This window comes from Lepidochelys olivacea, assembly GCF_965140295.1.
Source record: "Lepidochelys olivacea isolate rLepOli2 genome assembly, chromosome: 2".
Taxonomy (NCBI): domain Eukaryota; kingdom Metazoa; phylum Chordata; order Testudines; family Cheloniidae; genus Lepidochelys; species Lepidochelys olivacea.
The window spans coordinates 108,437,014-108,460,864 of record NC_140412.1 but is presented as its reverse complement, the minus strand read 5'-3'; the positions used below and the strand labels follow the sequence as shown (position 1 = coordinate 108,460,864).

General features: G+C 42.6%; 1 protein-coding gene and 1 long non-coding RNA gene across 3 annotated transcripts in view; one reads left to right on the top strand and one right to left on the bottom strand.

The window, feature by feature from the left end:
- LOC311516175 overlaps positions 1-17,603 on the bottom strand; it is a 124,669-nt gene extending 107,066 nt beyond the window's left edge. For both annotated transcript variants that reach the window (XR_014710353.1, XR_014710354.1), the window contains exons 1-5: positions 17,270-17,603; positions 16,717-16,822; positions 13,124-13,305; positions 9,618-9,743; positions 6,319-6,433 (exon numbers count right to left, since the gene is read on the bottom strand). This is a non-coding gene — a long non-coding RNA (uncharacterized lncRNA). The remainder of the gene's footprint in view (positions 1-6,318; positions 6,434-9,617; positions 9,744-13,123; positions 13,306-16,716; positions 16,823-17,269) is intronic.
- Positions 17,604-18,116: 513 nt separating this feature from the next.
- On the top strand, positions 18,117-22,421 carry SOX4 (SRY-box transcription factor 4). Its single transcript, XM_084619928.1, has one exon. It carries the CDS (start codon positions 18,649-18,651, stop codon positions 19,960-19,962), a length of 1,314 nt encoding a protein of 437 aa, XP_084476054.1. The 5' UTR covers positions 18,117-18,648; the 3' UTR covers positions 19,963-22,421.
- Positions 22,422-23,851: the final 1,430 nt, after the last annotated feature.

The following is a 23,851-nucleotide window of genomic DNA, read 5'->3' as shown; positions in this document are numbered from 1 at the left end:
AGTTCCCAGAGTTCTGTAATAGCATCAGAATTTGAGCTTTCATTGACAAAACAAATTTTGTAGCCCTTATTGTGACAGAGGCCCAGTTTGCATTAAAGTATATCTACACTACAACAGAGCAGCTACCGCACTGCAGCTATGCTTCTGTAGTGTTGCAGTGTATACACCAGCTACAGCAACAGAAGAGATTTTTCCATTATTTTTAATCTATCCTTTTAAGAGGCAGTAACTAGGCTGACAGAAGAATTCTTCCATAGAGCCAGTAGTCTCTTTTTCACACCCTGAGCAACCTAGATGAAATTAGCTAAGTTTTAGCTGTACTCCAGGCCTGCGTATAACATCTGTCTGCCTGAGTTTGTGGGCAGCCTCCAGCATATAGAGGAACAGCAGTCATTGAAGCCACTGGCTCCTCAGAATTGGAGCTAACTGGAGGGAGCAAGGGATCTTCTGTGCAACTAGCTCCCCCTTGTTAGGCCTCAGGGCTCTTCTTTCTCTCTTGCCTTTTGGTTCCACAGGTCAAAATTGGTTTAAAAAAAAAGTGGTAGTTTCCAAAACAGTCTACCACTCCCAATAAATTCCACAGGTCTTCATAATGATACTCCCACGCTTCCATGCTTTGATCTGCAGTGAAATAGTTATCAATAGACAGATTTAAATAACGATCACTGGGCAGCTGAGTTAACAGTACATTTCAGGGCTCTTAGAGCTATTATTTCAGGCTCTCTGAAGACTCAGGTAAGCATCACTTGATTTATAGTCACTACAGTTTCAAGGTTACTGCCACAAAAACAAGGGCTAGAGACCTTTTTTTTTTTTTTAATGAAAACTCAAATTCAGGGAAAAAGATGGTAGCCTCAAAAAAAGGGCTGCATCACTGACTTAACATGACCAAGCCCAGTTCAAGCCTTTATTGTGGTAGTAGATTGACGCCTCAGCCCAGTATCAAGGCCCCACTGTTAAGCACTGTGCATGTGCACACAGAAGAGTTCCTTGCCCTACAATGCTAATAATGCTGAACATGTAATAGCTTTAAAGTTTTTTTTTTCCTTTTTAAATTTGTATTGTAGTGGTTGTCTGAAACACTGCCCCCTTAAAAAGTTGCAGCAGTACTTCCCTCAAGGCTAGATGATGCACAGGGAGCAGGCCCCAGGCACATCTCCAGCCTGATTCTTACACCTCTGTTGGTATGTGCATCATTAGCTAAACCTCACTTGCACGCACTGCCAGCATTGTTGTGGTTGCCTCTGGCTTTGGTACACTGGGTGAAAAGGGCTCCCCATGCCCTCTTCCCACTCTATTCACGCACTTAGAAGTAGGCACACGATGGCCCATAATATGGAGTTGATCATATTTAAAAGTAGTTTACCTTACAAGCCAAGTCCCCCGTCCTGCACTGAGAGCTACATACATGGACCCCCAACTCCTGCTAAGCTCCAAGGAAATCAATGGGCTCTGTGCACGATAGTCTGGCCGTGCAGTTTCATGTGGGATTGGGAGCTAACTAAATCTAATGAGTACACAGAACATGGTAAAACTGGAATCTTTACATACGTTAATACCTTCCACATTAAATTCTGAGAAATTGAGCGTCTAATCAAATGTAACATTAAAGAGCACTTAAAAAAATCTTTTTATAAAATATTCAGTAAATGTGAAAGTGAAGAAATAGGCACTCAAGATATGCCCAGTAGAGATGATTAATATGAAAAGTGATTTGAGAATAAAAGCATTGTGTTCACTTTGCTTTTATTTGAGGGCAATATTAGTTCTTATGAAATATGCAGATAGCTGCCAGGTACTTTGTGAAAACGTTTGTGAACCCCCAAATTTAGCACAAACTATTATTCTGAAAATTCACACCAGTAATGCATTTGTTCATCTATTCAAGATTTGTTAGTCCTCATTCTGTTCTTTAAAAAGATTCAATCATGGAACATCAAGTTTTGGGAGCACAAGCAGCCACAAAACAGGGTCTCTCAGTACCAAATTCACCAAATAGTGAACATGAATCCTAATAGTCCTAGCTTGGCGGCTATAGCAAGATCAAGTTGTGGCAGCAAGTTCTAGATTAGTCAGTTATCAGTGTTGTCTGCCCATAAATATGACTTTCGGTCAACTGCATGTATGATTCAAACATGTAGAAGAGCTAGCAGCCGACAATGGAAACTGCCATTGTTTGAAATCACCAATAACAGTGAAGATAGCACCCTACATGAAAGACAGTGGGACAAGGAAGTTAGCACTGTGATTTCACATCCCACCAAGAAGTCCCTTTTATGTGGAAGCATCAAAACTGCTAATGAACTGTTCTTGTTGTCTTCTAATATATCCTCTCCCTCACTGATCAACCAGCATCCTCTCCACTGCACAGCAGGGACAGTGGGAGCGGACATTTCAAGGCCAAAGGCAGCAGCACCATCCCACCAACAATGCTGAGAGCATGAGCAGATAGTCTGAGGCCCACTACAAGCACCATCCTCCCATCAGAACTGGAGAAGCAGGAGTAGGAGGGAGCCAGAACCTGACAGCCAGAGCCTTATGAGTCAGTTGCAGAGGAAGGACAGGTTATAATTTTGGGAACAACATTAATTTTATTGGAATATGTACATTTTTGTACTTTTAGGATTTTAGCAAATAAAAATCATAGAACTAGATTTTGAATGTCCTGTACAGTATTAAGTAAATTGTTAGTATTAACAGAACAAAACAGTGCATTAAAAACCTGAGGAATTAGAGGGAATTACAGTCTGCTCATGGGCATTCTGTCAGCAGAAAGAGTAAATTCTTCACTGTAAATTATTCAAAAATTCACATGTTTAATGGTTCATAATTACGTTGGTACAGAAGAGAATTTGTACAAGACAACACTTCAGGTGAGGCATTACTAAGGCCTGATCAGGATGGAGGGCCTAAAATATTACAGAACTTCTTTCTTCATTCCTCTGTTGGTTAAAAACACTCAGCCTGCAACTTCAGAACTTAGGACCTTACTAGTCCATTCTATAATTAAACCCGACTGCACTGTCTTATTATTGTTTTGGTCGCCAAAACTAGGCACAAAATTATCTAAAAGTAATATGCATTTTAATAGAGTATATGTAGATAAAACTGAATACAACAGTACTAACTTAAGAGTGGAGAATATGGTAGACTATATGTAAGTGGAAACAAAAGTTTGGAATAATTGAGAATTTATTGCTCACTTCTAGAAACTGCAGACAAACAGACATACTCATTAGGAGTGAGTACGTCTGTTTATCTTCAAGTAGCTGCTTCATATTACAGTGAAAGAACACAAGAAAGCTTTAGGGGTCGTCCTGGGTTTTGTAAGTGATTCTACTGACGGAAATAGGGAAAATGCAAATCTCCTAGCTGCTGCCATAGACTCCTGAGCAGAACAAATGCATGTGATGACCACCATAAATGTTTCCATGAAAACAAACCCTTTACTCCAAATTCTTTCCTCGGTATGTGTACCGATCCCATTGTCTGCAATATGTATGCATCTAAGGACAGAATTTGATCCTTAGTTTTCAGGATATTATTTAAAATCAAGTTCATACAGACTGTGATTGTATTTAGGAAACTAAGAGCCCAATCCATCATAGTGCTAAGCACCTCTCAAGAGGTGTTGAGGTACTCTGCACCTGGAAGAATTGGGCCCTACTTAGCAATGACTCATTCTTTTCTACACTCAGCAGCTTTCTTGATCCCCTCTTTACAACACTAAAAGCCCAGAAAGTAAATGTTATGTTTTGAAAATTCCAAATGTTAGATCCAGCGAAAATATATGAAATGGAACATGTTGATCAAAATCTACTTTTGATCACTATAATGGATTCTTCATTAACCATTTTCATTCTAAATCGAGTGCACTAAATAATGAAAAATCCGAAACACTGAAATTCAAATTCAGCAGCTAATATACAAGTTAGGACTGTTTGCAAATAATTTCTGTAACTCTGAGGCAGGATAAATACTAAAAGGAAATAAGGTTACTTGATGGTTAGTAACCTATTAACTGACACCAACTGTTACAGCTGCAAATAAAACAAATGCATGATAAGATTAGGTATGTCGATTGCACCTGGCCATCTATAAATTGTGGTGTGATTTCCACTAATCACTGTGATAAATATGGAGTAACTGCTTTTCACTTTGGTAAACTATGAGGAGAGAACTTTTGTGCCATTTGTACGAACTGATTTATTTTTTTATTTAGCACTAAGTTTTTTGCCTGGTATTAGATCACTGGTTTACAAGAAGAATAAAAGTGCAAGTAGAACAAACATGTTTGTAGCTCACTTGTGTATGTTGATTTACTCATCTAGAGCTGTACTCTTCAGCTAAAGGCAAACAAACAGTTTACATTGAAATTACCTACAAGATTGTTATGAAACCTTCCCATCTTTTTCTTCCTGCAGATTAATAACTTGTTCATGATTTATGCAGGCACAGTGGTCACATTCTTAAAGTTTCTTTTGAGTTAACAGTTCCACAAATAGTACTCTATTTTTGAGTATAGGGAATATCTCCCAAACCAGTAGAATCTTTGAAAACAGAAGAAACTTGTAAAGTGACCAATGTATGCACATAACGTGACCCACACAGGACCAAATCCAACTCCCCACCTCCACAGATGAAGGCTTGTCAAATGCATTAGAATGACAGTGGTTCCACTGCATAGCAGAGTTGAGGAGGTGTAGGACATTGGCAGCCATGGCAGGGTGTCCAAAACCTCCTGCACAACATGGACCACCGCTCCACGGATGCTTCCAGCTGGCTGATACAGGAGGGGTTGGGCCACAGCAGGGGGTACATGGAGGTAGGACTAATGCCTCTGCCACTATGTATTCTTTCCACTGACCACTTTCTCTATGTAGCTATGGTACAGGAGCAGCATGCATGGAGCATCTCTGCTACCACTCATGGTCCTGGAAGGAAGGACTCCTTTCCCTTCTCCAACTGTGGAAGCCTTTTGTTGCCCACCCTGGCTAATTGTCGAAGTACATGGGTGGGGCAGGGGAACTTCCCTTTCAATAAATATTGCTGAAAAATATCAGGATATTCTAAAAGTAGCTTTTTGTCTGGTGCTGCACTTGTAGAATGGGTTCTGCTAAAGATTTGTGTGCTTAAACTTCCTTGCTGACCATTGACTTTACATCAACATCCAGATAGATCTCACAACTACTGGTGTATCTATTTCCTCCACAGAAGCACTATGAATCTGAACCGAAACTGTGAGTCATTAATTTTCTTAAATAACTAGATACCTGGACCAAATTTAGGCACTTTTAGCTTTCTCCACAAAACAGACTCAAAAGGAATATTAACTGTATTCCCATATTATAAATGTCAACTTCTCCCTTCCTCCGGAACAGGAGTAATCTGCATGGTAAAGAGGTGCCTGGAATCATGGCACGTCAGGGCAAGTGTCCTTTATAATGCATGGATCATAGCTTCAGCTCTTGTGGATCAGGAGAGGAATAGCACTCGTGAAAGTTTTAGGAAAGCCAGAATCAAAGTTCTTTCTTTGTCCACCTCACACTTTAGCTTTTCTGGTATACAAGGAGGCACACACACCAGCCAAAATTTAGCTCTAGGGGCTTGCTATACAGGTCTCCAAACTATAGAATAAATTTATCCATTGGGCTAACTGCCGGGAAGGAACTTCTATGTTGAAGTGACAGTTAATGTAAACCGATTCTTCCATCCTTGAAAAGTGCATGTGGTTATAGCCTCAGATCAGCTGCATTTGTGATGGTAGACCTACCAGAATCAGACTGATTTACCCCAAATGCATAATTTTTCTGTTTGCTATCAGTAGATTTTGATCAGTTATAGAGAAACTTCATTACAGCTGAGCTGATGAGTAATTTGCATACAGGATCTGTGTGACTAATAATGACTTTCTGGATCCAATTGTTAAACTTTGGCTCCAAATTGCTTATTGACTGAAATTTAAAATCTGCTTTTCTCATTTCTTTGTAATTGTGGTTTAAAAATAACTGGACCATGGTTGGTTCATTTGCATAATTCCAATAATATTCAACTATTCAAGTCTCCCATTTACCCATCAGTATTTCATATGCAATTAGTCAAGCATACATCTAACAAGATGTCCTATATCCTAACTAAAGCATTGTAGAATATAGCAGTCCTCATTAAATTGTAAGTTCCAGTACTAATGCCAGTTTATAGCCAATGCAGTAATAGTTAGGAATCCCATTTAGCACCTATACCCCAAAACAAGGAAAATATCAGGGGGAAAAATAAAGTAGCTATTTACGTGTATAGACACACAGGTTAAACACTCACCATGTTTGGCAGGTGTACAAATGTCATAACTCCTCCCACAGCCAGATGCTTAGAAATCTGAAAATCCAAAGGGCAAAATCTGATATCCGTTCAGCTGCCCTGATCTGCTATTATTCTGAAGTTAAAAAAAGAAAAAAAATTCAGCTTTTTCAAACTTTTGTTTTAATTGGTTTCTGATGCCTGGTTAGGACAGTTTCTTGCCATAAAGTGTATGAACCGAAGCTATAAGTGTTACGATATATTGAAAGGTTTCACAATGGTAGCTGTGGTAGTCTGTATCAGCAGAAAAAACGAGGAGTACTTGTGGCACCTTAGAACAACAAATGTATTTGGGCATAAGCTTTAGTGGGCTAAAACCCACTTCATCGGATGCATACTGTATTTTCCACTGCATGCATCCGATGAAGTGGGTATTAGTCCACAAAAGCTTATGCCCAAGTAAATTTGTTAGTCTCTAAGGTGCCACAAGTACTCCTTGTTGTAGTTTTTTGCTGATACATTGAAAGTACCCGATTTTTAAGCAGTCTTTAGCAATGTAAAATAGATACTAGAGCTTCCTTCTGTCCTGTCAAGAGGATTTATTACTTCTGGTATCAATTAATCAAAATTAAATACAGTAATTTAAAACACTGATGTAAATTCAAACATCCTACCTCATTTAAGCATACCTGGCACATTAAGATTAATCATACGCACTGCCTGAATGTGACAGGTATCAATATTCTATAGAAAGTGGTACAGAACTCTTCACTTTTACTGGAATTGTGTTAAAAGATATATCATTCTAAGAGCAACAGTAGAAGTAGAAAATACTTATTTGGAAATTTACTTGGAATATTTATTCATAGTTAAAATTTTAGTCTTACTCCACACAAACTCTATAGTCAAGGTAAGATAAGTTACAGGATACACATGTATGGACATAACTGCCATTTAAACAGTTTATGCACGAAAACAGAGTATACTTACTAGTTTTAACACCTTTACTGATCTTTTAGATAAAGAAGAAGAAGGGAAGACACCGTTTTGTTTGCCCTGGACACAAAAATCATAGTAAAGAAACCTACTTTTTTTTTTTTTTTTTTTTTAAACTTCTCCCTCATTTTTGGACTAAAACATATGTTTTGCATCACCCTTCAAAAACTTGCTGTTTTCTTCTTTGGCATTCTAAATTGTACACCAGAAATGCCAAATCAGGAAAATGAAGCTGTGAAGAATATTATTTGTGCCACAGAATCTAGCCCCACATTTTTTAAAGGGGAGGTTTAAATTGTGGAGCACTGAGTAATTTTATCCCGGCAGTTACTACAAGTGTTATAGTCTAGAGCAGGGGTCTCAAACACGTCACCAGCAAAGTTATTTCCTGCGGCCCACCAGAGCTCCCCTCCCCCCCTGCCCCCCCGCCTCCCCCCCACCCCAAGCACGCCGCTCTTCCGTTACCTTCCTGCGCTTCCCACCACCAAACAGCTGTTTGGCAGTGCTTAGGACTTTCCAGGAGGGAGGGGGGAAGAGTGGGGATGCGGCAGGGCTGGGGCTCATGGAAGGGCTGGAGTGCGGGCAGGGCTGGGGCCTTTTGTATCTTTGTACGAAAAGGTGTCAGTGATGCAGCCCTTGGGCCAATGTACTAGTCCTCATGTGGCCCTCGTGGTGATTTGAGTTTGAGATCCCTGGTCTAGAGAGACAAGACATAGTAAGCCAAATCTTAGTAATTGTCTCTTAAGGTCAATGCAGGGATGTGACTCCCACTATTTAGTTACAGGGGGTTCTTTCCATGCAGTTGGGGATCAATATAATTAAAGATAAGCAAAACAATCAGTTATTAGTTGTGTCCATTTTAATATTGAAGGGGGGGGGTGGGGAGGAAAAACTAGCAAAACCAAATCAGAAGACACAAAATAAGCAGCAAGCAATGGTTACTTCACTTACAATCTCTTTTGTATGTTGCTCTGTGGAGAGCTTTCAAAAGAAACTGCACCTTAAGAGTTTGGCCAACCCTGGTGGGTATACTCTTCTCTAGTTAAAACCAAAAGTATATTATTCCCCAAATGTGTAGAGTTCTGTCTTAGTATATCATAAGGAACAAAAACAAAATTCCTTTGTCCAAACAGTTGGTGAATCCTGTTTAGTTTAGCATGAATAAACCAAACAGTTTATAAATGGGCAAAGGTAACCGATCTTAACTGTTTACTCAACAATCCCACAGTTCAGACTATGGGGATGTGAATTCCAGGACGCACTAGAGTGCTGCTCTGTAATTCTCCCATTTGGATGCTGCTGGTGTGAACTAAAAGTTATTCAGTTTGTTTTAATATAGTCCTCTTTCAAAGGAGACTACACTAATGCAAACTAGACACCTTTTAGGCCTGGTTTACACAAGAAAATTAAGTTGGCTTCACTACATCACTCAGGGGTGTGAAAAAGCCTAACCCAAGTGGCATAGTTAAGATGACATATCCCCAGTGTAGACAGTGCTATGTCAACAGAAGAATTCTTCTGTCGACCTAGCTACTGCTTCTCATGGAGGTGGATAACCCCTCCCGTTGGAGTAGGTTGCGCCTGAAGTGCTGCAGCAGCGCAGCTGTGCCGCTGTAGCATTTCATGGGTAGACACATGGAGTTCATGCCAGCAGCATCCAGATGGGGGAATTACAGAGCAACACTCCAATGCATGCTTCAGTTCACACCACCAAAGTCCAAACTGTGGAGCTGTGTAGACAAGCTCAAAGTCCTATGAAACTGAAGGAAGTTTTAACTCGGTTACTTAAAAAAGAAGCCATTCAAGTAACGCTCTTGAGTCAGGCAAATTAACAAATGTTAATCTTAAATTCAAATAAAATTCCACTATTTGTTTACCAAGGTTAGGCTACGTCTATACGATGGACCTTACACTGGCACAGCTGTACCACTGCAGCTCTGCCGCTGGAAGGTCTCCTGTGCAGCTGCTCTATGCCAGGGGGGCGGGCAGGGTGGGGGAAGCTCTCCTGTCGGTGTAATTAAACCACCCCCAACGAGTGGAGGTAGCAATGTCGGTGGGGGACGCTCTCCTGCCAACAGCACTGTCCACATGGGCGCTATTGTTGGTGGAAACTTATGTCAGTTGGGAAGTAGTGGGTTTTTTTCCTCCACACCCCTGGCCAACAAAAGTTTTGCTGACAAGCGCTAGTGTAGACAAAGCCTTAGCTTATGTCTCCTTTCCAGGAGTATGTTATATTACAATAGCATTTCAATATCCCACTGAAATGATTTCAAAAACAAATTTAAATCGAATCAATTGGCAGTACTTTTACACCTCCTTCTCACCAATGATGCTGAAGTCTCAGTGAAGTCCTATTCACAAGCAGTGCTGGGCTGGATATTTGCTGCTGCTTGAGGCTGTATTGTGGCTTTTTCCTTCTTAGCAGTCTTGTTGATGCAGTTTGCTGGCTTCTGGAGATAGGATGAAATGAATAGGTCAAAGTGAGATGTGTGCTGAAAGTGTAGGATTGAGGCATGCATAAAGGTAAGAGTATAAGCATGACTAGGCATTTATGTAAAGAGCCTAAGAGTTCAGAGAAAATTCTTCTTTCCATAGTCTCACTGAAGGTACAAAGCACATCTTTTTCAGGGTACTGACTGGATTCAAAGAGACTCCACTTTTATGACTTAAGTTATGACACGGATAATACATCCTTAAGCATCACTCCTCTCTGATTCTGAATAGAGGGTGTCCTCATTCTTTTATACAGCCAAGTTCCTTTCTCAAACACACCCAACTAATTTTTTTTAGGATTTCTTGAGATAAAGATCACATCTATACCATGCTGGTATCTTGCACAAGGAATAGGGTGGCCATTCACATGTTCCAGTACCCCCAGGAATGGCATGGACCTTCCCCAACCCCAAAACCACATTTGGGGCGCTAGCCATGCAAAAAGATTATTATCCAGTTTATAACTGGACAAATGACCTCCCCCACAAGAAGGATGGGGGTCAGCCACCTCTTGAGCACCTACTCATGGCCAGAGGTCTCTCTGCAGCACCCTGCCTATGTTTCCCCTCTTATTTCTTTAAGAAACTCAAAAACAACCCAAAGTTCATTGAAACACTTCTCCTCTGGGGGGGGGGGCTAATTTATTCAGCTCTCAGGGTACACAATGGTCCTTCAAGGTCACCCAGTTCAGTATTTGTCTCTTTCCCATGGGTAGAGCAGCCCTCTGCTCTCCTTCCCAGAGCTGGGTCCTAATTCAACAGTCATTTTCAGGCTTTACCTGTCTGGAGTTCAGTCTCCTGGCTCTGACTTCTCAACTCCCATGCTATCAATCTCTGCCCTACAGCAGCGTCTCTCACTCCCTATAGTTACCTGAGTTTCCCCCCTTCACTGCAGCTTCCTGCTGCCCTTCATAGGGGAATCACCTGTCCTTCATCAGGCACCATCCATGCTGATAACATGGCACAGGTGGGCTGGAGCAGTTCCTTCAGCAATCAGGGTTGGCTGGCCCAGGCATCCAGCCCTTAAAAGGCAAGCCACCCTATTACTGTTCTGTTCTTTGAGAAAACAATCTTGTGCTTGTTGACCTTTCTGACCAAACGGTTCCCTAACTTACTGCATTTGTAGTATATTTACAACTTGCTGTTGAGGACCCCTATCAAATATTATATGCAAGGCAAAAATCACAAGAGCACTTTTACACCTTTTAAAACATAGTATAAAAGAAAACAGTACAGAATATTAAAGCAATAATAGCTGTATTCCTGTCAGTGTAAACACATTTGCAGGTAATAAATAGGCTTTCTGGACATAAATGTCATCCTTTTTCACATTTTTGGTGCTTGTCATAGGTTGACAAAAAACACAGATTTCTTAGGAATTTCCTTAATTAGATAATTTCATTGCAGTAAATAAGCAACCAGAAACATAAGCAGGTGAAGCAAACTATTCTCCAAGAGTCCCATGTATAAAATATCATCTCCTAAATTCAGTGGTGAAATTAAGAAGGTAATAACTAAAGTGAGAACAACAAATTATAATAATTGTATAACCATATTTGTTAGTTATGAATAACTATATTATTAACCAATATAGAGGCCTATCCCCTACATAAAGCTTGCCTTATTATTTAGTGTTGGTCCCTGTGTGTAGTTTTTGTCTCTGGCAGTGAGACTGATTTGGAATGGGGGGGAAAAGGGGAGGGGGTTAAAAGAGACAGAAAGGGACAATTGGGGAAACAAATCTCTACTCGGATGCTACCCTCCTGTTTGAAGGAAGCAAAGGAACAACCCTGACCATAGAACTACAGAGCCTTTTGAAATGCCATAAAATCAAGATGTTCACACTTCAACCCAGGATACCGGATTACCCTTTGCACCAGGAGTACATCTATACACTGTACCCCAAAGGGGGAGAAATCCGATACAAAATTCGGGCTGCCCCAAGTCTCCCCCTTCAAAGGCTGAGGAATTGTTCCAAAGCCCATGTACAGTCTTTCACCCCAAACAAATATGGAGGTAAAATTCAACTGCGGCTCCTCTCCTCGGCCGCCCCTAACCCCAAGCACTGGTTAAAGTACCTAGAGAGATTTTACGCGCTTGTCTCGCCGCGGGTGGATTTAATTTTGCAAGACTAGACTAACCACTGCCCCTGCAGTCTGGTCCCTTGCTGGGAAATGCGAGATCTGGAGCCCCAGACTGCGGCTGAGCTTGAGCCCCATCTCCCGGGCCAACGCTCGGGTAATTAAAAACAAAAATGTGGCCTGAGCCCAGGGAGGGGTGAATTCAATCCTCGCAGCCCAGCTGAGGCGGGCATGGTAGCCGAGCCAGCACAGAGCGAGGGCGTAGGGAAAGCTCAGGCAGCTGCAGCCGGCACTGAAAGAAAACCACCCGGTGCAGCTGCCCTGGCCCGAGGCGAGGCTGCCCCGCGCGCTCCCTGGCCCGCGTCCCGCCCACTCGCCCCTGTGCCGGGCTGGCTGTCGCCGGGCTAGAGCGGAGGAGCCTGCGCCGCTCCGACTCCAGCCGCCCCGCGCCACCTGCCTGTCTCGCGCCGCCACGCGCCCGGCCCCGGCCCCCCTCCCCCTTCCTTTCCCCCAGACAAGCGTCGCGTGGCAGCTGTTTAAGCGTCCTACTCTCCCCCCCTCCCAGCCATGTCTATGCATCGGATCCCCCCCCCCGAGCCCTCCACAGGCTACAAAAAGGGGGGGAGACGTGCAAGAAAAAGGGATGCAAGTCACAGCGAGAGTTTCCTCCACGTGCAACCCCAGGGGCGCTATACCGAGCGCTGCTGGGAGCGTGCAGTGAGTTGGCGTGTGGTGTGTGCGCCTTGGACTGGAGGTGTGTGAGTCATTGGCACTGGACTGGCGGTTCCTGACTGTGTTTGGGACTGGGAGGGTGCGGGGATTATATGCCTTGGCTTGGAGCGGTTATATGCGCCTCAGAGTAGCGCTTCTTTGTACGCCTTCGATTGGGAAAGCGGGGGCATATTGTGTGCACTGGGTTGGGCGGCTCCATATTCCTCCCCCAGCATCCCGTATTTGCTCTAAAGCGAGTCGGTTGACCTGCCGTTTTTAAACTGTGGAAATAGGGATAATACAACGCGTGGTAAGGGTTTTAAATCCCTCTGTTGGGCGAGTTTCAGCCACGGCGCTAACGGGCTGGCGACAGCGCCTTTCCGCCCAGGAAAGTCGTCGGGGCTCTTGCTGAAGGCTCCCTATTTGCATGCGGTGCGCCTGGCTCTGAGAGCTGTGAACTCAAAGTTCAGCCACACCATGTCAAGCCCTGAAAAGCTTCTCCACACTGACGCCAGAGGTAACCTTCGAAAGCGACCTGTTACCTACCTGCCACCTGGTGCCTCATCTTCTGTTCCTGCTCAAACTTGACCCCTCCTCCTCCCACAGGTGCTTTGATCCGTACAGAAACCAAAGGAGTCTTTTAAACTAAGCGCTGCCTTGTTTTTCTATGAGCAGCAGCATCAGCTTCCTCTGTTTCCAGTTTCTCTCCGTGACCCCGTCACAACCCTCTGGGGAGAAAACAGGAAAAGGAGGGGAGAGAATGGAATAAATGGCTTCAGCGCTTGCTGCTCTGGGGATTCAGGCACAGTCTGCTTTGCTGCCCTTCGCTGTGCATTTATAGTGGGGAGGGGGAAATGGGAGGGTCAGGTTTTTTCCCCAGCAGCTTTCAAGAGACAGGTGATCTGAAAGCTTATAACCGAACTGTCTATTAAATCTTATCCTACGCTCTACTATGGAAAATACACATGATATGCAAGAATCAGGAAAACAACAATTCCGAGTTTGGATGTTTATAAATAAAATACATGATCTATACCATAACACCATAAAGCATACATTTGTAGAGTGAAGTCATACTGCAGTGGAGATGCATGCACTGTATATTTACAATGTACACACTCTACATTCAGTATCTACATTAAGCACTATGTAAAGATACAGCAGTACACTGAACGTTTAAAATATAGGGGTGGTATGGATGTGATATTTACTAGAGTAAATATCTGTACAGCAGTATACTGTATTGTAACTACATAGGGAAATGGTATTCTGTATGCAGGCATTAATAAGAACGCTGACTTCAGAAGGAATCAGCCATTCCCCCATGTTCGGGGATTCACAGAAACTCGTTGAACATTTTGGCACTGTAAGGTGTAATTGACTATATAGCCACTTTTAAGGCCATGATCACTTCTTATTCAGAATTTCTTAGGCTTATTGTCCAGTCATTATACTTGCAAGAGAGAGAAGTTTTTAAATGTGGCTTCCAATTCATTTCTCTCCGTCTACACAATCGGAAAAAAAACACAATCGGAAAAAAAAAATCTTCAGCAGCTGCCATGTAAGGTTGAGCACCATTAATCCTTGTTTTGAGAAAAAGAAAAGATCTGCTGCATTATTAAATCAGCCATTTTAACTGATGGAACCATCTTTGTACCTTGCTAATTCTTAAGTAAAACTTCAGTGTCTTTATTTTTCATATTGTAGCTGTGTCCTGAAGACATTTATATGGATAATTGATTTACTGAATACTCATCTGTTTTATAAGCAAGAGATAATCTAACACAATAAATTGTAAACTCTAGTTTTCAGCTACAAGTATAATAATTGAATTAATAACAATAAAGACAGTGCTTAATTTATGCAAGGGCTGAGCCCTGGCGCCTCTAGGCTTGGCAGCTCAGCACCTCTGGGCTTGCTGCATCAGTTATGAAAGTAAAAACATTGCTTGAGCCTCAGCACCTCTTTCATTGCAAATTAAGCACTGAATAAGACCTTAATTTTCCTTGTCAGTTTGAGATTTTCTGTCAGCTGAAAACTGCTTAACCTGTGTGTGTTATTCCTCATGAGAGGTCCTTTCTAGAAACCCACTGGAGTTCTTTCAGAAACTTTAGAGCTGTAAGCCGCTCAATAAAATGGGGGTGGGGGAGGATAAAACCTTAGATTTGTCAGATCCACGTTTTCCCACGTTTACTTCTTTTACAGAAGAGGCTCAGCTCTGCCACCTAGCGTCCTTTTTTCCACCCCCAGACTTGGAAAACCTACAGCTCCAGTCCTTTTAAGTTATTAAACGTGGAGAGATTTTGACAGCGCTGTTAAAACTGCCTTTTAGCTGAAAGCAGAATGTTCGCACTTTACTTATATGTTAAATTTCTTTGGCCACTCTGAATGGTTCTCAGCCCACATTCAATAATTAAGAATGGAAACCATGATTAACTTAAAGTACACTGCCAAGAAATATAATAAAATATTTTTTAAATGTTCGTTGTGATTACAAGGTTCAAAATTTTATCAACCATTTTGTCTTTTTCCTTTTAGCAAAAATTGATTTTCCCTTCCCACGGGCACATACTCTTTGAATGGGGATAAACTGACATGACTGTTTTCATTAACATAAACATTGATTTATATTGCCACAGTAGTGATAGTGATCAAGACCCTGCTTCTGGTAACAAATTTAGAGGAAAAGGTTCTTTTGGACACATTTTCCTGTAGGTTTATTTGCTACACTTTGTATCTATCTCTACCAATTTCTTTAGGTGTGGTACCTTGATTTCTTCTTTAGCCTATTTAGAAACATGAGGCTATTTTAGATATCTTGCAATTTAAATAAATTTACAGTTAGATTTTAACATACATTGAAATGTCTGTAGATACCCAAGATAACAAGCAAATAGGTGGACTTTGTTACTGGCTCTATTCAGTCACAGCTTTTTCAGGATTTTACACATGGATCGAAATGGTGTGAATAAAGTCAGTAGCACTTTATGACACCAAAACACTTTTGAACCTGTTTAGACTCCCACTGATTGCAATAGATGTAGGTACTTCATGAAGTAATATATTTAATGTCAGCACAGCTGTGAGGGAAATGGGCCAAATTCCTCTCTATACTGGTGTAAATCTGATGTAACTATACTGATGTTACTGGAGTTGCCATTTTAACTGAGAAGAGACTTTGATCCAATGTTTGAAGAAGCTACTCCTGAACAGCCAGCAGACTGAATACAAAATATTAATTGTGTAGGCCCAACAATAAGAGACTACTGTCTTTAAAAAAAACCCAGTGATTTAGTTAGAGGTTTAAAACGACAAACATAGAGAGTAGATACTTAGAATTCACAGGACTTTTCTCAGCACTTCATAGCAGTTTTAGTTTGGTTCAAATTCGGAGCCTAAAAAAATCATAGCTTGTATTCAAACTAAATAGTCTTTGAAAGGACACTATCATAGGCTTTCCATTTTTGAAAAATATATAACTTTCGTATGCTACTTTCTTAGAACCTTGAAAAGTTCTCTACAATTTTTTTTTCTATTTAGTAAACATTATTTTCCCTGCTCTTTTTTCCCACTGGAAGTGAAATTGATGAACAGCCTTTTGGTTACTGGCATAACCACTGATGTCAAGCAAAGTTTGGAGAAGAGTGATTTTTGTTGTTTTTTGGTGGGCCTATGCCTTTAACCCCAGAGTTTATTTAACTGGTGCTGCTACAGAGGATGCAGGAGAGCTCTATAGCACAAATCATTATTACATTTTAGCCTTTTAAAACTTTGATTGATTGATTTTATTTACTGGAGGCAGAATGTTGGATTAAAAATATCCCTAAAATATCTGTTTTCCATCAGGTTATAACAATTATAGCACATAAGAGATTAGAGGCCTAAACTACTCTGACAGTGTTTTTAAAATAGACAAAAAGAATAAAGTACAAATGTGTTTGACAATTTAGATATCTGTCCTAATTAGAAAAAAAAAATCAAAATAGCACCCACCCAATTTATAATCTTGTCTGTGGTGTCTGCAAAACATTCTTTGTTGAATATATTGGTCACAGAGCAGCAACTTCCCACAAGAGATCCCCCTTTCCTTCCCTCATCAGATTAAAAACAAAACAAAACATCTCTGTCACAATACTCACTGTGTACCAGAGGTGCTGCAAGAAGTTCAATGACAGATGTGGAAGACCTCTATCACCTTGCACCAGTGCACCCTGAACCAAGTAGGCTTGCCAGCAGACAGGATGCCTGTAGTACAATGATGAAGCAAACAGAAGGGTGTGAATGGTAAACATTAGCTAAGATAAATGCCTTTTCCTCCCACCCAGCTTCCAGAGGAAAATGAGATAGAAGCTATCCCCTACACAAAAATTACTTATAATTCTATTGTTATAATAACAGAACTGTGTCTCATGGTTGATCCTTAATTTGAGCCCTGGAGAAAATGTGATCTGATTTCAATCATTGCAGCATTCAAAAAGCAATCTGCTTGGGAGGAATGGGAATCTTTGAAATTCCTACAAGCATTGCAAGTATTTTGTGTTAATTATAAGTGAATAAATTGCTGTAAGGAGTGTTATACAATGTATCAGCATCTGTGATATAGGCATGCATGTGAAAATATTTGTGATGACAGGTGTCTACCCACTTTCTCAGTGCCCTTTTAAATCAGTGATTTATGCTTGCTGTCTCTACCTTCCCTTTCCCTTTTCTTCTGGTCCTTTCTCAGAATGAATCCTCTCCCTGAGGAACCGATTTTTTACACCACATGCTGATTTTTTTCCTTTCGGTGCTGAAAGGAACTAATATTCACAGATAATCACTTTTCCCTTCATGCAGAAAGTAAAGCTCCCCGTGTACACTAATTCACTTCTCCCCATCCAACTCATCGAACGTAAAGGATAGAATATATTTCCCCCTTCCCACTCCTCAATAATTTAGTGCATTATCACACACACACACGGGAGTGGGAGGGAAGAGAAGAGGGGAGGAGAAATGCAAAAGGGAAAAAGAGACTCAGAAATCTCAGCTGCACTTCTGGCCCTTTTAAAAAGTTTGCTCTGTAAATTGGAATGAGGTCAGATTTGGAGCTTCTCATTGCACGCGGTGATTATTATTGCATCGGGTTCCAAGCCAATAGCAGCCGGCGGGGTGGGGTTTGGCACGAGGAAGCGTTGGATACAGCGAGTGATTGGCCGGGGCGAGGACTGTGAAAGGATAAAGAGGCGCTAGGCGGAATTTGGGGTCCGCTCTAAGCTGCAGCAAGAGAAACAGTGTGTGAGGGGGAAGAGGCCAATACCAGTAGCCCCGGTCTGTGTATGTGTCTCTCCTCTCTTTGGGGTTGTGCATGCAAAGGAAGGGAAAAGGAGACTATATATATTTATCGCATTAGTCACCGCTCTTCCAACGGGGAAGGTACACATTTATTCATGCTACCCGGTTGCATGAGTGGGGTTTTTTTTTTTTTTTTTTTTTTTGTTCAGTACCTCTCAACAACCAATTAATTAACTGCACAAGCTCCTGATCACTGACTGCACAGCCACGAGTCCTGGAGTCCGGTTTTAATTTTTTTTTTTTTTGATTTTGTGTGTGTGTGAGTGTGTGTTGCCGGGCTCAGTAGTGGGAGGCTTTACCAGCGCGTGTGCTGTTTTCCTGAAACATCTTGGGCAGAGAAAAAGCACTTGTGAACTGGAATCAACTGCTTCGGGAAGGGGAGGGGGGAAACACTGACAAGAAGAGGGGGAATTGCAGCATTTTTTAAAGAAACTCTATGTCTGTTCCACTTTGAGCACTGGCTGCTGCCCCTAAATTAATAGAGAGCAAAGGGGGAAGGACTGCACAGAGCGCTGGAGACGAGCCTGTCTGGAACTACAACTACTTAGCAGAGGGGCTGCGCGCTGGCGAAGGGCTGAACATTTTGCTGTGGTTTGGGACTGTCTGATTCGTTCCCCTTCCTCGTTGTACTTGTTAAAGTTGAGAGCATTTTTTTTTTTTTTTACGTTGCACTGGTGTCGAGCTGAGCCCCGGCGACCTCCCTGCAAGCCGTCGCCGCCGCGTGTGTGTGAGACCCAGAGATGGTGCAGCAGACTAACAACGCGGAGAACACGGAAGCGCTTCTGGCCGGAGAGACCTCGGACTCCGGGGCCGGCATCGAGCTGGGCATCGCCTCCTCTCCCACGCCGGGCTCCACCGCTTCCACCGGGGGCAAGGCGGACGACCCGAGCTGGTGCAAGACCCCCAGCGGGCACATCAAGCGGCCCATGAACGCCTTCATGGTGTGGTCCCAGATCGAGAGGAGGAAGATCATGGAGCAGTCCCCGGACATGCACAACGCCGAAATCTCCAAGCGCCTGGGCAAGCGGTGGAAGCTGCTCAAGGACAGCGACAAGATCCCCTTCATCCGGGAGGCGGAGCGGCTGAGGCTCAAGCACATGGCGGACTATCCCGACTACAAGTACCGGCCCAGGAAGAAGGTGAAATCGGGGAACAGCTCCGGCAAGCCCGGCGAGAAAGGAGACAAGAGTGGCGGGGGCAGCCCTGGCGCCGGCGGGGGCGGCACCGGCAGCGGGGGCAGCACGAACTCCTCCAAGCCCGCCCTGAAGAAGAGCGGCGGCTCCAAGCTCTCCCCCGGCGGCGGCTGCGGGGCCAGCAAGCCGCACGCCAAGGTGATCCTGGGCAGCAAAGCCGCCCCCTTCCCCGCCGAGCCGCCGGCGCAGGCCGCCCTGCTGCCCCCGGACCACCACTCGCTGTACAAATCCCGCGGCGGCGGCGCCGCCGCCAGCTCCTGCTCGGCCGCCGGCAAACACCCCTCGGAGAAGAAGCTCAAGCGGGTCTATGTGTTCGGCACGGGCGGGGGCCACGGGCAGAGCGCGTCCTCCTCCCCCGGGGGCGCCGTGCCGGCCAGCCCGACCCTGAGCTGCTCCACGGAAGCCAGCGACCCCCTGAGCCTGTACGAGGAGGGGGGCGCCGGAGGGTGCCAGCAGGACGGAGACTGCAGCAGCGTCTCCTGCCCTTCCCCGCCGGGCAGCAGCTCCCCTTCGGATCACCGCAGCTACACCAGCCTGAGGGCCTCTTCCCCGGCCCCCTCCACCTCCCATTCCTCCTCGGCTTCCTCCCATTCCTCCTCGTCCTCCTCCTCCTCCGGCTCCTCTTCCTCGGACGACGAGTTTGAAGACGACCTGTTGGACCTGAACCCCAGCCCCGGTTTTGAGAGCATGTCCCTGGGCAGCTTCGGCTCGTCCGTGCTGGACCGGGACCTAGATTTTAACTTCGAGCCTGGCTCGGGCTCGCACTTTGAGTTCCCGGACTACTGCACCCCGGAGGTAAGTGAGATGATCTCAGGGGACTGGCTGGAGTCCAGCATTTCAAACCTGGTCTTCACTTACTGAGGAAAATAAATAAATAAATGCCGGGGGAGACGTAGACACACTATTGAGAGGACTCGCCCACGCTGTTGGGTGTATCTTTTTTCCCCTGGAGGGGCTGATGAAACTGACTTGCTGTGCTTTTAAAAAACCGAGATGATAAAAGGCATCATCCTTTTTTTAAAAAAAAGACACGCTCGCTCCCTTCCTCTGCTTGGAGATAGACACACACACATCCCCCCACGCCCCTTCCGATGCCTGGTGTTAATTTTTAGAGACTGGCGGGAGTGATTTTTTTTTTTTTTTTTTTTTGAGAGAGAGAGAAAGACAGACAGACAGACCGAGAAGGGGAAAAACCACACACAAGCCTCTGGGTTTTTGATTTTTTTATCCACGTTCTGTGAAGAAGGGGGAGTGATACATTGTGCTGAGTGCATTGAAGATCTCGAGTATTTTGTTCTGAGAGAGATGAGAACTGTTTTTTTTTTTTTTTGGTTTTTTTTTTTAAAAAGACTGCAGGGTTTCCATGGTGTGGGGGAAGGGAAGCGAATCCTATTTCAATTTTTTTTCCCTGCAGCAAGAGGAGATGAAGATGATTGGAGGCGGAAAGGGCGAATTGAGCTAGGAACTGAACTGAGATCCTAGTTGGACAGAGAAGAGGAAGGGGTTTAGGGTTTTTTGCCTTTTTTAAAAAAAGATGAACTGGAAACACGACTAGAGGAAGATAATAATAAACTGAAATGCATTTGCACGTATAGAGGAGAAGGTGGCAGCGCTTTTCTCAGTCACCTTATTATATAGAGAGAAAATCAATCAATAAAATGGAACTTCATGAACACGGAAAACTTTTTTTGAAACGGAGACAGATACAAAACAGTTTCTCTAATGATGTGGTACAGGGGGAATGGAGGGAGGGCGATTGCTTTTGCAAACAACAATTTTTTTTCTTCTTACTCAGAATCGTGATGGTGTTGGATTATTTCACTGGTGGGGTTTAATATAGCATGTTATCCTGTCTATCTTTTTAAGATTTCTGTAAGACTGTTGAACAGTTTAAAAAATAGTGTTAGGAAACTATAAAAGCAGATAGATGGCGCTATGTTTGATTCCTACAAAAAAATCACCAGCTTTTTTTTCATTCTTAACTCTTTAAAGGATTCAAACGCAACTCAAATCTGTGCTGGACTTTAAAAAAAAAAAATCAGGACCAAATTTTTTCTCAGAGTATGTATGTGTTTGTTCCTTATAGCTGTAAATGAAAAGACTGTTTTTTCTCACGGATGCGCTATTCCTTTATTGTTTTTTCCTTGTAAATGTAATCGGATGCCATTTTATAAGTGGATGTATTTATACTGGCCAAACATTTTTGACTTGTATTTCTTTGTCCTTTTTTGGTAGTTCTCGTTGTTACTCGCACCATTTTTATGTCTCCTTCACTGAAGGGCTAGAGTTTTAACTTTTAATTTTTTATATTTAAATGTAGACTTTTGACACTTTTAAAAACAAAAGAGAAGAGAGATGAAAACGTTTGATTATTTTCTCAGTGTATTTTTGTAAAAAATATATAAAGGGGGTGTAAATCGGTGTAAATCGCTGTTTGGATTTCCTGATTATAATTACAGGGCCGCTGGTTAATGTCTCACCCATACACACAAAAATCAGCCCCTTTATTTTCTCCATGTTTACACTCCAATCTGCAGGCTTCTTAAAGTGACAGTATCCCTTATACATGCCACCAGTGCCCAGTGTTTAATCTCATTGATTTTTGTGAGGGGGGAAGAATAAACGTAATACACAGTCTCCTAACTTTAAAAAAATCCCATAATTAAGTAAAACCATATATCGTACAGGCGCTTTAAAGCAACTGGTGCATTTACAGAAAAAAGGGATCCTGTACCTTTAACTTGTAAACCACATCTTTTGCACTTTTTTTTTTATGCAAAAAAACGTGCCGTTTAAACCACTGGATCTATCTAAATGCCGATTTGAGTTCGCGACACTATGTACTGCGTTTTTCATTCTTGTATTTGACTATTTAATCCTTTCTACTTGTCGCTAAGTATAATTGTTTTAGTCTCTTATGGCATGATGATAGCATATGTATTCAGGTTTATAGCTGTTGTGTTTAAGATGAAAGAAGTGAAAACACCTTTGTACATTTAAGTCTGTATTATAAGAAGAGAAAAAGAAGATTGTGTGTTTATGTATGTTAATATAACATGACAGGCAGTAGGACGTCTGCCTAATGAGGTGGTTCCCTTAAGGGTTTTTTGTTTTGTTTTTGTTTTTTGGTCATCCATCCTGTGCAATATGCTGTGTAGAATATTTTTGTCTAACGGTCACCCCACAACACAACGTTGGGAAAGAGGAAAAAAATCATGCCAGCTAATCATGTCCAGTTCACTGCCTGTCAGATTGTGGATATACCTTCTGTAAATAATTTTTTTTTTTTTGAGAAGGAAATAAAATCAGCTGGAACTGAACCCTAAACTTTGACTGTTTTGTCATCATTGTCATGCTACAGCTTTTCTGTGTGGTTATTCTGTAATGGTCTTAGACACTGGTACACTCTGTATTAGCAGTTAAATAAAATGTACTTACAGTGACGACTATAAAATACATCTTTTTGCAGGAACATGTACCGTTCCCCGCCCCTCCCCCATCCCCGCGGAGAGACTTGGCAGGCCAAAGCCTCGCAGTAAATGGATGTTAGTCTGAATGTGTGCCATCGCTGAATGCTCTCTAGGAATTTTTGTGCATTAACCAAATGCTAATAACCTTTCGCTGGAAGTAGAAAACTGCAGTGGGAATGGGGGATGGGGAAGCTGCACTCGGGAGCTGGGCGAAGCCAGCTGCCATCCGAGATGAAATCTAGACAGCAGGAATGTGTAGAAGAGGCCTCCTCAACCGTTTTGTTTGACCTTGTGACTTGAATCCTGCCTTTCCATTTCAGATCTATCTTGCAGGAAACCTGCCCGGTGGGAGGATTTGTTGATTTCAGTCTCACCTCTCCAAGGTGAAAGACATTGCTCAGTATCCTAACAAGAGAAAAGAAGGTTTAAGTTTATTAAATATATCTTTTGGAGGGATTTACCTCCAAAGATTTCAAATGCAAATGAAAGATATTTGCTCAGCTGCTGTGCAGTGTTCCCAGCAGATACATTCATTAAGAGAAGTGGACCCTCTTTCCCCCTACACACCTACCCTAGTTGAGATAAGGGGGAGGGCTGCCAAAGTAACCCACAACCTATTTTGCCATTAACTTTGGCTCTGTTCCCCAGCTTGGAACCAGTGAAGCTTTAACATATGCAGATGTCATAGCAACAAGGAGACTGTAGGGAAGGAAAATAATTGTCACCATTTATTTGTACAGTACAGTAGGCATGCTGTTTGCAAACTGAAAGGCCAACTTTCTGGGTGCCTTGGATTTTACAAGATTTCCTCAGGCAGGGTGCTGTTTATATTCCTATGTATCTTTGTCACAACTTCTTAAGCAGAGTGGTAGTGAGTGGCTATCAGTAAAGCTGTCAAGAGTTGAGGAAACTTGGAAATAAAGTAGGTGTGGGGAAGCCTAGTATTTGCATTGTAAACTAGGGGGAGGGGAATGTGAGACCCTAAACTAAGCAGTTCATTGTACTGTACATTTAGTTAAAATTGAGTCATTTGAAAGTAGTTCAGCTACAGTATTTCAGTAAAATTTCTCCTTTGGAAAACCTATGTATCTTTAACTATCCCAGTAGTATATTATTTCCAAATAATCCAAGACTTCTGCTTTTTGCTGTTTATAATTTCTTTACAAATTAACACTATATCCATTAGACTTGTGTAACTTTTTACATAGGCGTTTAGAAGACATCTCCTTTAACTTGAACCTGTGGCATTCTGATTATAGGTGGCCTTTTTGAATCAAGGA